The sequence below is a fragment of the Bidens hawaiensis genome, unplaced genomic scaffold (assembly GCF_021521415.1).
Source record: "Bidens hawaiensis isolate Kalapana, Puna unplaced genomic scaffold, B.hawaiensis_p1.1 tig00029001_1, whole genome shotgun sequence".
NCBI classification, from domain to species: Eukaryota; Viridiplantae; Streptophyta; class Magnoliopsida; order Asterales; family Asteraceae; genus Bidens; species Bidens hawaiensis.
The window spans coordinates 161,227-178,082 of NW_027505141.1; the positions used below are offsets into that span (position 1 = coordinate 161,227).

Genomic DNA, 16,856 nt, shown 5'->3' on the forward strand with positions numbered 1-16,856 from the left:
GAGAGAGAGAGAGAGAGAGCAAGGTTATAATAAGAAGTAGATTTTTCCTAAGGAGTGTAAAAAGTGTGTTTTCACCATTAGATCTAATAAAACACACCACACAATACACACACTTTCCATATCCACCGTCAGATCAACATATCTAACGTACTAGATTACTGTTTGCACTTCTTATTTTAACCCCACCCTATATGTGTGTGTGTGAGAGAGAGAGAGAGAGAGCCGTGTGATCATGTTTACCTCAACCGAAAACAAAGTACACTCGTTTGGGCGGTTCCATGATTTTAATACATCATCAAAAATTTGTTTGTTAGGTTGTCAATCTTGAAAGTATAAGCCTTGTGATTATGTATGGCCTAAGACCTTGGTATCATTAATGATGATAATTAATGGACCATTGATCCTGGTGATTATGTTGCATTAGAGTTTGCTTGAGGGCAAGCTAATGATAAATGTGTGATATGATGGTTGAGTATGAATCATGTATTTTAGTGTGTTAAACATTTATTACGTTTTCAGTATGAAATGTGGTACTTCAAGCTCAAGCGTACTTTTGAATTTCAAGCGTTTGAACACTAAGGATACTTATTTGGACAAGTTACAAGCTTAACATTATGCTTTAGGATGGTCAAGAGTGAAGAGTACACATTTCAAGGCTAAAACCAAATATTTAAAGAAACTTACCTGCCTCAGAGCCCCGTCGCGTTACATGACGGGTTGAATCACACTCCCTCGCGTTACGTGAGGGGTCAGAAATGAAAAAAAATGTTTAGTTTGTCCTTCGCGCTATGCAATGAACATACTCCCATGTCTTTGTGCTATGCAAAGGGTGCAAAACATAGGGAAATAAACTAAATTCAATAAAATCAGTTTTCAGACGTCATTCGGCCTATCTTCCATTCCAGAGGCTATTGAGGACCAAGAGGACGACTTTGCATCATCTTGGAGGTTCGAGATCGTTAATTTTTCCCTGCTTTCATCCGTTCAACACATAATCAAGTTTTTCATCATGTAGAAGAAAGGCTAATTAAACCATTTGTGACCACTTTAGGTGTATGGTTTATGCATACACTAGATGTATCCATGTTATGTAACATCCAACGTTTTTTAAAAAATAGTAATAAAATAAAAAATAATGGATGGTAGGTATAAAATAGATGGTCTTAGAATAAATCATGGACTTAGTGAGATTATGGGCTTAAGGTCCATGGACTTAGGGTATAAAAACCCTTAAAACACTACATCTCATTCATTTCCATCCATTTCTCATCTTAGCTTACACACTCAAAAACACACACTTAAGTCAAACGCTTTCTACCCTGCTCAATCTTCCAAACCAAGATCAACCAAAGGTAGAATATTATTTATCTCAGTTGACCCAACACCATAGAACCCAAAACCACAGCCCAGTGCGCCATTTGAGCCATTTGAATCTAGATGTAGAACGACTCGAGTGATTAAACGAGCTTAAGGGTCACCTTAGCTTGGATATACATCAATCGAGTCTACATGGGTCCAAGACGATCAAATTCCGGCCAAACGCGACGGCTAATGGCGCCGGAAATGCGGTAAAAACGTGTTAAAAATAACCAGATCTAACATTCCGAGTAGATATGTATATGAGGCGCATATGTTACAAGCATATACGGCGTATACATTATAACCACATATGCAGGGCATATGTATTACAACATATACGACGCGTATGTAGACTTATATGTTGGAAGACTTATACGCTAGAAACATATACGGGGGTCTAAACTTCAGTTTTCTGATGAGGTTTTTAGTAAAGACTTATTAATGAAAATAAAAGATATATGACGCATATGTAGGCTCTGCCCCTTGGACCCTGTTAGGGGCTGCCACCCCCAAAACCCCACTGACAGGGGCGATGCCCCCGGACCTCCGTTAGCTAGGGGTTTCATTAACCTAGAAATATGATATAATTAGTAGTAGTTAAGTGATGCTTGTTAATTGCTACACAGTTAGTCGTACCCAGATGAGAAGATGTGTGACCTTCAACTCAAAAGGAACATGATACAAATGAGTTTTTAGCCCCATTTCCTTGTTATATTTTCGGGGCTGTGTGCATATTCAATGTGATTAGTTAATAAAATTACCTTAAGTGGTAAGTGTATGATATATGAATTTTTATGAATGGTATATGCATGAGGTTAAAAGTATGTATGAAAGTATATAATAAAATGTATATGTAAAGAAATGTATTTATGGTTGTATGGAAAGAAGGGAACATACCCTATTAATATAGGGACCATACCCTAATAATATCTGAAACAAAAGGGACCAGACCCTACTAATATCTGAGATAGAAGGGATTAGACCCAATTAATATGTAAGATGGAAAAGATGGATATGCATCTAGCATGAAAATAATAAAGAATGTATGTATGAATTTATAAAAGTATGAAAGAAAGGTAAACATGTCAAGTATATAATATGTATCTTCGGATGCGTAAATGTAATTAAGTGTATGAAATGTATGTTGTCTGATTAACTAGAACTCACTCAGCGTAGCTAACTTTAGTATGCACGCGGGTAAATAGATTAAAGGAGCTGACTTGAGGATGGCACGTGGTGTGGACTGAGCAGCTGACATCCAAAGAATGAAGACATAATGTTTTATTTATGTTTTAAGTTAAGACACTTTGAATGTTTTAAACAAAAATGTTATGATTTTTTAATATATGGTTAAAGTTTTATATTCCGCGAAAATTTTAATTCACTATGATAAATAGAAAATGTGTTTATGAGTAAATCCAACGTCCAATGTATGGCACCGAGACCAGAGCCTTACATGTTTCTTGTCTAGAATTGGATTGGAGTTTGACTAGTTATTTGATTAATCTAGTTTTATGTTCGTTTGGATTGTTTAAACATTTGTTATTCTGGGATTCTCATTAATCATCAATTATTTGGTTTGTGTTCATCAACAGTTAGGATTAAACTCTTATAGTCATTGAACCGGTTGCCAATAATCATTGTTTGATGTTGAGTTTTGTCACACCCCCATCTTAGGCTTAGGAGTGCGACCAATAGTTGGTTCCAAATTTGTAAATAAATCAGAGTAGCGGGTTAATGCAGAAGTCTTATAAAAACATGTGGATTTAGTTTATAAATATTTACAACATAAAAGACGAGACAAAAGTCTCATTTTAGTTTTTTACTTGTTTATAAGTTTTACAAAATCACCATTTAATACTTAAGTTTAACAAAATTATCCGAGCCATCGGATTCTTGAGCCCTTCGTCTTCACAAGCTCTATTCTTGATTACCTGCAAAATGTTAGAAAATACGTCAGCAACGAATGCTGGTGAATATGCTAGCGCTTAAAATATTTTCTTTACTTAATCACCCCTCAAGACCACGTAAGTCTCGGCCCATCTTGGCTTAGGAATAATCAAGTTAAAACAATATCATTATAAACTCGAGTCTCTACACTAGGTCACCTCAACAAAACACCGCAGTGTTTCGACATAACTTAGTTACCATAAATATACACATGGTCAGTCTCACTCGAACGTAACTTAGGTTCGGCCCATCATGGCTGGAGGTCGTGACCAAGCGTGGTGCGATATGTCCACCGCATTTTACCACATATGTAAGGATTCAGACAAACGTATACTACAGCCTAAGGGCTAGGCTTATACTCTTATTTACAATGTTTTTAAAGACACTTAGTCTCATGTAAAGTTTTCCATATAACAAGTTGAATCGTTTAAAAACAAGTTTATAAAAATGGGGCGTATTCACCTTTTGATTGGGATGACTTCCAACACCGTCTGTGGGTCTTTCCCTTGCTATCTCGCACCTATAGTACGAGTATAACTTTTGTTAGTCGGATATACAATCCGGATTAAGATCTTTAGTCTTAGTTTATCTCGATGAACCTTTAGTTCAAATTTTTCTTTTACTTTAAAACCTTTAGTTAAAAAGTATTATTATAAAATTTAGTTTATTTATAAAAACCCTACGTTTCTTCTTCTTTAAGAAACATATTCTTTTCTTTATTATTTAAGAATAATCATTATACTTAAATAATATTTGTAACAAAGAATATATATAATCACACACACACACACACACATATATATACATTTATATTTCTTTCTTTTCTTTTATTTGTTATTTACTTTCTTTTTATTTTTGAAGCATTGAGTATAATTTCGACCTTATGGTTAAGCCTTTATAATATTTTATTATTTTATTCGGGCATTATGTCTACCTTTTACTTGGCTTATAAACCCTAGACACTCAAGCAGTACTTACACGTCACTTCCTTTATCAACCTTCCTTGACCAGTACTCCACCTTGGCATGCTTATCGAGACGCACCAACACTCCACGGCACGTACTTCGAAATGATCGTCGGGACGTCGGAACGATATCACCTTCTTAAACGTTGTCGGGTGGTGGCATGAATATCAAGGAGTCGAGGGCACGCTTATCGAGGAATCGGGGTACGTTTATCGAGATGGATCGAGGGCACGCTTCCCAATGTTTAGAGAGAGTAGTAAGTGTGATTTGGTGTGTGGAAAGTGAAAGCCCGGACCTGCTATTTATAGACCTGATTTTGGATCCCATCGCGGTACGTGATGGGTTCCTTGGCTAGCCTGTCGCGTAGCGCGACGTAGGCTTGGCCAGTCAGCATATAGACCTGCCACGTGTCGCCACGTGGCAGGCGTTGTGCCACGTGGTGACACGTGACGGACGTTGTGCCACGTGTGGACACGTGGCACGCCACGTGCCTCCTTTGTTAGACAACCCATCGCGGTACGGGATGGGTGTCCCTTCTAATCCATCGCGTATCGCGATGGGTCAGGAAAACCAGAATTTTCATATTAACCTTGGAGTTTGGATTTTGACAGAATTGGTCCCTTGAATTTGGAATTTTGACATTTTTGGCTCGAAATTTTCATGATGTTACAAGTTTTATATTAACGAACTGGTAATTAGGAATACTAAGTTCAGTTGTGCCAATTAATCGGATTAGGCTCTATGAATCATCACAACCAAACTACCGTGTCTTGTAATTGCTTATCAGTCTTAACTGACGATTCATGTTATATGTGTTTTCATAGTTGTTCAGTTTATTGCATAACCCGAACTTGAAGTGTGTCACTCTTTTCTCATTTTGTTTTACAACTAAAGTAGTTGTCTTTTCATAATTAAATCTTTAAAACCGCTTGATATCGCCTACCCACCTTAGTTAATAATTAGTAAAAAATGAGTTTGACTTGCACTTTCCTTTGATTCCCCGATGCGACGACCTTACTTACTCGTACTAGTTATAGGTATTTACGCTTTACAAATACTGGTTTTTGGTTAGACCATGAGATCTACATCATCAAGCGAATACCACATAGTTATACAATTAGGTTACGTACCCCTTGGTTGCTTGTCATACCCCCCCTGGAAAAACCAACTTTCATATTACCCCTTGAAATTATGTAATTAACAAATTAGCACAAAATTAAGGTTTTCAAATTATTTTTTTTACAAATTGCGTTTTCTTTTTATGATTTTGAGTTTCGGATTTAGGGTTTAGGGTTTCGGTTTTAGGGTTCGGGTTTAGGGTTTAGGGTTTGGGTTTAAGGTTTAGGGTTCGGGTTTAGGGTTTAGGTTTTCCGGTTTAGGGTTTAGGGTTTCAGGTTTCGGTTTTAGGGTTTAGGGTTCGGGTTTAGGTTTAGGTTTAGGTTTTCGGGTTTAGGGTTTTGGGTTTATTTTCTAAAAGATAAAGAGGTAAAATAAGGATATTATAAATATATATACTATTAAATTCAAAAAAAGATATTATAAATAGTTACAATATTAATACTAAAAAAATAAATTAATAGTAGTACTTGATAGTTTTTAATTTGATATATGTAGTGAAGATTATCAAGTGAAAAAAATGTTGTAGGGACTAATATGTATATAAATAATTTTAAGAGTTAATATTAATTGATGTAATAAGTATAGGGGGTATATTTAGTAAAAAAGGTGTAGAGGGTACGTTTAGCAGCACCCTTATTTCAATTGAAAAGACTTGGTTTTTGTTTGTTGTTTATCGCTTTATTTATGACAAACTTGATGTACTTGTGACATGAAATGAACAAATGTAAATAAATATTGTCGCTTATAATGGTGTCATGTGTGATGAAAAATCGTGTTGTGCCCCGATGTATAATCCGCCTTAGGTCGGGGTGTTACAAAAGGTACCATGCACTAGACTAAGTTTCCATCAATCATGCACTAACATGTCATTTTTACCCTTAACTTTCCCGAACTACCATAAGTAGTGACAGTTCGGGTGTGCACTGGTCAGTTTGTGGCGGTTTAGCACAAAACCATGCCACAAAAAAGATGCTTGTTAATAGATATACGCAACCGTAATCATAACCGATCGGTCATGCTAGTTTCAGTTAATCAATTTTGAAGATTATAACGCGCCAATTATGCATCAGTTAACTGTGAATTTGGGGGCTTTGGGCATAACTCAAAATAATATAATTAGGTCTCAAAGTTTGAGCTAGAAATCTTCATACCATGAAATAAATTGTTATACACATTTGTATATCCTAGTATATTGCATAACATAAAAAAATTACTGTTATAACATTAAAAAATATACACATAACCAGTTCGGTTCAGTATTAACCGGTCTAAAAGCCTTGTTAACCATGACCGACCCACCAATTTATAATGCAATTCAATTATATCGATTCGATTTCATCGTTCAACTTAGTCAATTAATTATCGGATACCCGATGGTGCCCCGTCCACCCTTATAATAAGTAAACACCTAGGTCTACTCTCATAACCTCATTCACCTTATTCCCTACACACTCTTCTTCCGACCCAACACCGCCACCGTACAATGGTCGACTCGTCCTCCGTCGGAGGAGCATCACTCCCCGCCGGCCCCGACGGCAAAAAACGCCGTGTCACTTACTTCTACGAGCCCTCCATCGGCGACTATTATTACGGCCAAGGCCACCCGATGAAACCCCACCGCATCCGCATGGCCCACAGCCTCATCGTCCACTACTCCCTTCACCGCCGTATGGAGATCGTCCGCCCCTTTCCCGCCGGCCCAGAAGACATAAGAAAGTTCCACTCCGATGATTATGTCGATTTCTTAGCCTCGGTCACACCAGACACTGTGCAGGACCACACGCATACGCGGCACCTCAAGCGGTTTAATGTGGGTGAGGATTGCCCGGTTTTTGATGGGATTTTTGAGTTTTGTCAGGCGTCGTCCGGTGGGTCGATTGGAGCTGCGGTTAAGTTGAACCGGCAGGACGCTGACATTGCGATTAATTGGGCGGGCGGGTTGCATCACGCCAAGAAGTCTGAGGCTTCGGGGTTTTGTTATGTTAATGACATTGTTTTGGGTATTCTTGAGCTGCTAAAAGTCCACAGGGTAAGTATGTTATTGAAGTTTTTGGTTTTATTGAAAATATTGGTTTTTGATTAAGATTGTTAGAAGTTAGCTGTTATGTGCTTTAGGGTTCTAAGAATGTAAATATTATTTGGTATTACATGTTTTCTAATATGAAACTAAGTGATCAAGATTATTGGATGTTAGCATTGTAATACAAGGAAATGGATACTGATATGTGTTTTTAAGGTTTTTTAAAATGTAAATATTATTTGGTATTATGTCTTTTCTAATATAAATTAGGCGATCAAGATTATTAGAGGTTAGCATTGTAATTCAAGTAAAGGAAATGGATACTGATATGTGTTTTTGGGTTCAAAATATGTAAACACATTCGGTTTTATGTGTTTTCTATTATAAAAGTTGGTGATCAAAATTATTAGAAGATGCCATTGTAATACAAGTAAAGGAAATGGATACTGATATGCGTTTTAGGGTTCAAAAATTTGTAAACATCTTTTGGTATTATGTGTTTTCTGATATAAAATTAGGTAATCAGTGTTATTTGGCATTATGTGTTCTACACTTGTTATAACGATTGTTATACTTAACTGGCACTACTATTATTATCATCATTATGCAGCGTGTATTATATGTGGATATTGACATCCATCATGGAGATGGAGTTGAAGAAGCTTTCTTTACAACCGACAGAGTGATGACAGTTTCTTTTCACAAATTTGGGGATTTTTTTCCGGGTACTGGTCACATAAAAGACATCGGTGCAAACCAGGGAAAGTATTACGCGTTAAATGTGCCTTTGAATGATGGCATGGACGATGATAGCTTTCGTGGTCTGTTTAGACCGATTGTTCACAAAGTTATGGAAGTTTATCAGCCTGATGCCGTTGTTCTTCAATGTGGGGCCGATTCATTGGCTGGTGATCGGCTCGGGTGCTTCAATCTGTCTGTTAAAGGTCATGCAGATTGTTTGAGGTATCTTAGGTCGTTTAATGTTCCTCTCATGGTGTTAGGCGGGGGCGGGTATACTATTCGTAACGTGGCTCGTTGTTGGTGTTATGAGGTCTGTTTCACCCTCTCTCTGTAAATGTAATCTTATTAGGAAGATGGAATATTTATGATTGAATTTGATTTTATGAAAATTTGCAGACAGCAGTTGCAGTAGGTGTTGAACCCGAAAACAAACTGCCTTATAATGAATATTATGAGTATTTTGGACCGGATTACACTCTCCATGTTGAACCAAGTCCACTTGAGAACCAAAATACTCCAAAGGATTTGGAGAAAATTAGGTGAGACTGTATTATGGATGTTTGTTTGTTATATCTTTGTAGGATGCAGTTAATTAGAAATGATATGTTAATTATTGATCTTCAAATAAATGGCCAACTTTGTAGGATGCAGTTAATTAGAAATGATATGCAATTATTAATCTTCAAATAAATGGTCACTTGGTTGGTTTTGTGCTTATAGGTCTAGTTGTTTTATCAGGAAATAAGGGGGAGTGTTTAGCAAAAGTTATGCAAGAAATAGTTTTTATTTTATGATATTTTATATCGTGTGTGTTTTTGGAGGCTTTTATTTGATATTTGGAGTCTTGTAGGACTTAATAGATGATAATGCTTGAGAGATTGTGACAAAATATGAACATTTAAGATTTTTTACAATTCTAAGTAAATTTAAATCAGCATGACAACATGTGTTTAGTTAACAGAAAGTAAATATAAACGAAGATAAAAGATTTGTAGTTATTACTGATTATGAATATTTTATGAGCTTTTATTATTCTGATTATTTTTATTATTATATTATTATTACATTGTTATTCTTTTGTTCATTTTTGCTATTTATTTGATATCATACCTCTATGGATACATATTTGACTGTTACTTAGTATCAGCAACATCTGAGTTTAAGGTATCTATAGCTTGTTTGTAGGGTTGACTTGAAATAATTATGACTATAAACCTATTGTTTAAAATTCCCTTCAATAATGTCACAATAGGGGTATGTTCTGCACAGTTAGATCCATGTCACCAAAACTTTGTAACTATGTACTTGCTCAAAGTCTATACTAAAAGCTAAAATATTAGCAGAATTGCAAATGAAGTTTATTTGAAAAGCTAATAGTAACTAATATTAAAATATTACAGGAACATGCTGTTGGAACAACTGTCTAGATTGCCACATTCTCCTAGTGTTCCATTCCAGACGACGCCACCCGTCACCGAAGTTCCTGAAGAGGCAAGTAAAATTTTGTTTTATGCAGAATATTCACCTGTTTGTCTCTTGCTTTATTTCATGTTTGATGTTTTAAAAAAATATAGGCAGAGGAGCCCATGGAGAAACGGCCAAAACCACGCATATGGAGTGGCCAAGAATATGATTCAGATGTTGATGAAGAAGAAAAGCCCCGTCGTCAAAGCTTCAATGCAAATAATAACACGAGGTATAATTCCATATCTTTTTTATAAAGAAAAATGAATAGTTTGTGTAACAAAAGTCAAAATGATGATTTAAAACTTATAATCGAATTGGTTCAAATATTCAATTTAAACAAATCAAATGGGTCAAAAGTCAGTTAGTGTATTATGAATGCGTAAAGCCTTCTAAATCATTTTTATTAAAAGAGTTTGTTATATAATATTTGTAATCATATATGACACGCTAGTCTTTCGAAAAATAGTGTTTATAGTCATCCCAGCTTCACCTAACCGTCACCAGAAGTTTTGACTTATCACTCAATTTGTTCAACCCACCTTCCCATTTTGCCAACAAAATACAAACGACGAGAGATTGAGGCGAGGCTTTTAATATTTTCTTGAACCCTTGTGACGTATACCACAAATAGCGGCAATGAGTTCGAGCGTAAATCATTAAACATAAACGATATTTGTAATTTGTTTGATTTTGAAAAGTCTAAACTATGTTTGAAGCGAAGCCTACCAAACAGAAGCATGTGGGTCGGTTAGTTTGGTTTGATACTTATGCAGTTTGGTTCCATGTTTGTTTAAGGTTTGGAACTTGAAATAACCATGTAAACTGAACCGGTCTACTAACTTCTTTAATTTTTGGAATATGCAATTTTATATGTATGGACCGGACCATATTTATCAAACTAAAAGACATAAAATACTTGTTTAAAATGTCAAAGTGGATTATGCAAACCATATTCATTGATGTTTTCATGGTTTTTGTCAGGGATTATGCAACATAAAGGAAGATAATGGATGGAGGAGATGCTCCCTCATGAGTGGGAGGGGCTTTGTTATTTTGTGCTACAAAAACTATGAAGTTGTTGCATCTCTTTGAATTATAACAACTTAGAAGAGTAGTACCCAGAATTGTAACTCTTGTAAATCCTTGGATTAATTTTCATGAGAATGCTTTCGTGATTATAACTTTTAAACTGGTTTTAGTTTTTGAAATCTATGTTTTACAATTTTATTGCTTCATTTTCTTCTATGAAAATCTTCTTGAAGATATATGAAATTCTCTCCTCAATACATGCCAATTGTTAGAGAATATCATGTTTAAGATGCGAATCTCGATACCAGAGACGTGCATATTTAAGATTGCCAACACTAGGTAGTTGAGGAGGCGTGATCTAGGAGTTAGGGAAATTTATAAAAGTCAAGAATGAACGAGGTTTGGTTAAGGGGGATGGCATTAAGGTGAGATGGCAAATTTATTTCTACGATCTTTTTCAACGAGTTAGGAATCATCAAGAAAAAAGCGAGCGCAATAACCACTATTGTTGTAACATAAATGCAGAAAAGGCACTAGGAGCTCTTTGGAAGATGGGAAGGGCTAATGTGATTGTGTTGGGGCGTGGAAGTATTTGGCGTAGGAAGGAGTTCTTTGGCTATCAAATTTGTTCAATATTTTCTTCAAAACTAGTAAAATCCCTAGTATGTGGGAGAGCAATATTTTAGCCCTTTACAAGAATAAAAGAACCCCCATCACCACCCCACCCCACCCCCCACCCCCTCACCCCACCAATGCTGTGTTAATTGCATAGGGATAAACCTTCAAGTCATATTATGAAATTGTGGGAAATGATTATCAGTTATCAATGCGATCGGAAACTTATGTTATGATGAACCAATTTGGAATTATGCTAGGGTGGTGAGAGGAGGAGCATATGTAAGGGTGCAAATGAGCCGAGCTGCTCGCGAGCTACTCGAGATCGACTCGTTAAAAAGCTTGATCGAGCCTAGCTTTATCAGGCCCGAGCCCGAGCTCAAGCCTAAAAATAAGCTCGTTTAATTAACGAGCCCGAGCCCGAGTTTCATTTATCGAGCTCGAGCCGGCTCGCGAGCCTAAACGAGCCTGCCATTTATATAATTTTATTAAAATATATATTTAATAATTATTAGTTAGTAAATATATTGTTATGAAAAAATAAATAAAAATAACTAAATAATATATATTCTTTTATACAAAAAATTATAATAGAAAAAAATATATAAAATAATTATAGTTATATAAAAAAATAATTGATAAATAGTAAACGAGCCGAGCTCGAGCTTCACACATTCACGAGCCGAGCTCGAGCTTTGAAAATAGAGCTCGAGCTCGAGCTCTGTGTAAGTTAAACGAGCCTAGTCGAGCTCGGGCTCGATTCGGCTCGGCTCGGCTCGGCTCGTTTGCACCCCTAAGCATATGCATGCTAAAATGTCAGAATGAGAACTTAATTATGATTTCTTAGGTTTATGCCTATTTGAGTATATGATTAGTAGGGTTAGGTTATTTTACAATTGGGTAACAATGAGAAAGATGAGAATAATTTGTAGTAAAAAAATCTCTTAAATAAATAATAAGAAATGATAAGAAAAAATCATAACTCAAAATTTAACAAAAAAAAAACAGATAAAATAAAAAACGCAAAAATGTTTCCACCATCTTCCTCGTTCTGAAAAAGACACACACAATGTTGAAGAAAAAAAAATCATTGTCTTCTATTTATCATTGTGTTTTTTGTTTATTTTCGTCAAGAAAAGAAAAAGCATGATGTCAAGGAAAAAGACGCAATCAGTGACGAAAATAAACAAAAAAATACAATGAATAAAACAAAAGACACAATGATCTTTTTTTCTCAATATTTTGTCTATTTTTTTTATTAATTTTTACTTTTTTCCGAACAAGGAAGACGTGGAAAACCTTTTTGTTTTTGTTTTTTTTTATTTTTAATTTTGTGTTATGATTTTTCTTATTAATTTTTTATTATTTGTTTTAAACGGTTTTTTTGACCACAAATTATCCTCAATCTTTACTTGTATAATAGATATATTGAATAAACTACAAATACTTGTCACTATATATCTTATAAATAAATTATACGAATTTCCAACACATATTTATAGAAGATTGACTTTCTTTTTAACACGTTTTATCAATTGTTTGCTTGGTTTGATATGGATTTGTTTTGGGAAACCAAACTAACAATCAAAACTTTGATTTTTGAATATTTGAAATCGTTTGGTTTCGTTTTTTTGGTTTTTGCCATTAAAGGTAACAATTTGAAACCGTTTGGTTTCGTCATTTAGATATAAGTAATTTTGTTAATTATTAACTAACTAATTATTATACATTTGATCAGAAGTAACTGAGTTTTATTTCTTAAATTCTTATAAATTACATAGTAGTAAACAGATATATATATATATATATATATATATATATATATATATATATATATATGATCAGGATCATGAGATAACTTTTTTAAAATTAAGAACTATGAGAACCATTTTAAACCACCAAAAACCCAAAAATAAAAACAAAATCATAAAATAATAAAAAAACACAAAAATGAAAAAAGTAAAAAAAAACCAAAATTCTTATTTTAACATCCCGGTTTCATAAAAAAAACTCGGTTTAACTAAATTATATACACATATGTATAATATATACATATATGTACATTTACATGTTTTTTTAAACACATATGTATAATTTAAGATAAATGATACTGTACATATGTGTATATTACGTAACTAAAGATTAAATAAAATTATACATATGTGTATAATACGACGTTTTTTTAATGAAACCGGAATGTAATCTAAGAATTTTGATTTTTTTACTTCTTTAGAATTTTTGTTATTTTTTGTTTTATGATTTTTTTAAATATTTTTTTTAAAGATGTTTTTAGTGATCCAAAATGGTTCTCAAAGTTCTCAATTTGCAAAGGTTTCTCTTAGGATCCTTACCCTATATATATATATATATATATATATATATATATATCTATAAATTCAGTTAGTTTATTTTACATTTACATGCCAAACTAAAATTGAACCATAAATTCAAATAAAACCAAATTGTTCAGTTTGGGATCTATTTTTCTAATTTCTTAGTTCTTACACACTTCTTGTCACACCCCATCTTACGGCTGGGTGTGCGACCAACAATTGGTATCACTTTTGTATATAAATTAGAGTTAGCGGATTAAAGCGGAAATATGATTATTGTGAGTTATAATATTTACATATATTTCAAAAGACGTGACTTTAAACGTTTCCGTTTAGTGTTTACAAAATATTACTTATATCATTTACAAACCACCATTTCTTTTTAAAGTTTAACAAAGTTAATCTGAGCCATCGGATATCTTGAGCACTCCGCCATCACAAGCTTCTATTCTTGGTTACCTGCAAAATGTTTAGAAAATACGTCAGCAACACATGCTTGTGAATATGCTGACGCTAAAATATTTTCTTTTACTTGATAACCCCTCGAGACATAGTTATATCCGGCCCATCGTGGTGTAGGAATAGTCAAGCTTTAAAACAACACAATTATAAATAAAGTTCACACAAAACACCCCAGCAAACACCGTAGCGTTCGACACAAGTTAGGTACCATACGTATACACATAATCATGCTCCCCTCATGAGAAGCGTCATATGACCAGGTGTGGTGCGGTATGCCCACCGTCTTATTACCACATATGTAACGATCCAAACAAATATACACGACAGCCTGAGAGCTAGCGCTTACTTTAGTTTATAACGTTTTAGAGTCACGTAGTCCCATGTAATTCTTTTTATTCAATTATTTTGATTCGATTTAAACAATTTTGTAAAGTTGGGGCGTATTCACCTTTTTTTGGATCAGCTTCAATACACTGTCCGAGGGGTCTTTCCCTTTGCTATCTCGCACCTATAGTACGAGTATAACTTTTGTTAGTAGGATATACAATCCGACTTAAGATCTTTAGTCTCTTTTTATAATCTTTACCTCGATTATATTTTCTTTACTTTAAAACCTTAAGTTAAAAAAGTATTCTTTCTTTCTTTTTCTTTTATAAGTTAAAACTCTTTCTTTTAACTTATTTACTTTTCTTTTTCTTTTATAAGATAAACCTTTAGTTAATCTTATTTTACTTTTCTTTAAAACCCTACGTTTCTTTATTTTAATAAACGCATATTTTTCTTTTCTTTATTATTTAAGAATAAACATTATAACTTAAATAATATTCTGTAACAAAGATTTATATATAATAATCACATTGATATTATATTCTTATTCCTCTCTTTTCTTTTCTTTGTTATATTTTCTTTTATTTATCGAGGTATCGAGTATATTCTCGACTTTGAGTCTTAAGCCTTTTATTATTTTATTATTATTTTATTCGGACATTATGCCTACCTTAGATGGCTTATAAAACCATACACACTTGAGCAACACTTCAACGCTGCTTCGTTTTTCCAATGCCTCTTGATTAACACTTTTGCACGCTTATCGAGGTACTCCAACCCTTCGTTTCTTGATCGGCACGCACTTCGAGGCGGGTTGTCGGGTGGTCTTGGTTCGGCACGTACTTCGAGATAATGTCGTCGGTGCTTTGGAATCACTTTGGTTTGGCACGAATTTCGAGGAATCGGGCACGGAAATCGAGGAACTTGGGTACGTTTTACGAGGTGATCGAGGGTATGATTTATGAGGCTTAGAGAGATGTATGAGAGATTTTGGTGTGAAAATGACATGGCCGAAATTGCTATTTATAGACATTTTCAGCAGGCTCATCGCGATACGCGATGGCCTTTGGCTAGCCCGTCGCGTATCGCAACGTAGGCTTAACCAGTCACCCCTAGCTTTGCCATGTGGCGGATCACGTGCCACCTGTCCAGATGAGTCATCGCGATACGCGATGCCTTTGTCTCAAAGGCCGTCGCGTATCGCGATTGGCCATAAAATCAGAATTTAAATTTTAAACCTTTGAGTTTGGAATTTGTCATCTTGGTCCTTGAACTTTTGAAACCTGATATTTTTGATCCGATATTATCACGATATTACACCCTCCCCACTTTAGAATGAATCTCGTCCGCGAGATTCGCTCTTAGAACAAGTGGGGGTACTTATTCTTCATTTCGGATTCAAGTTCCCAAGTATATTTGGGGCCTCGTCGTGAGTCCCACTTTACTTTCACTATTTTCAAAGTTCGTCTTTTAATTTCTTTGTTTTTGAATCTTCTATTTGAATTGGTCGTTCAACAAATTTTAAGTTTTCATTTATTTCGACGTCTTATAGAGGCATAGACAAAGATTCATCGGCTAGACACTTTCGCAGATTTGAGACGTGGAATACATCGTGTATCCATTGCATTTCCTCGAGTAGTCACAAACGGTATGCAACGGTACCAATTCATTCAAGCACTTCAAAAGGTCCAACGAAATGAGGACTTAGCTATCCTTTCTTACCAAAGCGAATCACGCCTTTCCATGGAGAGACTTTTAGAAGAACTTTTGTGAAGACCCGAGACCCGGTGCGGAAGCATGAATAATTTGTATTAACGGTGTGGAGCTCGGATCTAGAGTTAGGATCGAATCTCACTCGTATTCACTCTTGAAAGATGTTTGGACGGATGAGGTGTATTGGGAGAAAGCCTGATTTGATTAACAATCAATAATAGAATAGGATAAACAATTGTAATCAAAACACAAAAGATAGAACTGGCAATATGATTTCATTAGTCGAATGATTCTCATAAAGATGAACCACTCATACATACATTCATACATACATACATACACACACAAGAAATATCAGCGACCTCCAGGAGAGCTCATCCTGGAGGAGGAGACTCTCTCTTAGGGATAAAACCCTAGATCTCACTCAAAATACAATACACTCACTCATACTAGACAAATGAATAAATACATCTATTTATACTAGTCTAGCATGACTTGGTCTTCAAGCCATCCACCCTTGGTTGAGACCAAATAATATATTTTTCACCCACAAATTAATTCGATGCGTCGGTCTAAAATATAAGTTCCAACAACTTTGTCACCGATATTGAATTCCAACGGCTTACGACAGACATCGGCGTAACTCTTTTGGAGGTCACGTGCCGTCTTAAGTCATTCTCGGATTTGTAGAACTTTGTCGGTGGTTTCTTGGACTATCTTGGGTCCAGACAATTGATTATCTCTGGTTTTAGACCA

General features: G+C 35.0%; 1 protein-coding gene across 1 annotated transcript; it reads left to right on the forward strand.

Moving 5' to 3' along the window:
* Window positions 1-6,855: 6,855 nt before the first annotated feature.
* LOC143611019 (histone deacetylase 6-like) lies at window positions 6,856-10,859 on the forward strand. Its single transcript, XM_077085344.1, has 6 exons — window positions 6,856-7,422; window positions 8,024-8,464; window positions 8,551-8,693; window positions 9,555-9,649; window positions 9,733-9,850; window positions 10,603-10,859. Exons 1-6 carry the CDS (start codon window positions 6,877-6,879, stop codon window positions 10,616-10,618), a joined length of 1,359 nt encoding a protein of 452 aa, XP_076941459.1. The 5' UTR covers window positions 6,856-6,876; the 3' UTR covers window positions 10,619-10,859.
* Window positions 10,860-16,856: the final 5,997 nt, after the last annotated feature.

Bases quoted from the DNA above. Each gene is read 5' to 3' on its own strand.
- LOC143611019 (XM_077085344.1), top strand. From the start codon at position 6,877: ATGGTCGACTCGTCCTCCGTCGGAGGAGCATCACTCCCCGCCGGCCCC. The intron at 7,423-8,023 runs GTAAGTATGTTA...ATCATTATGCAG, and splicing joins AGCTGCTAAAAGTCCACAGG to CGTGTATTATATGTGGATAT. The intron at 9,650-9,732 runs GTAAAATTTTGT...AAATATAGGCAG, and splicing joins CGAAGTTCCTGAAGAGGCAA to AGGAGCCCATGGAGAAACGG.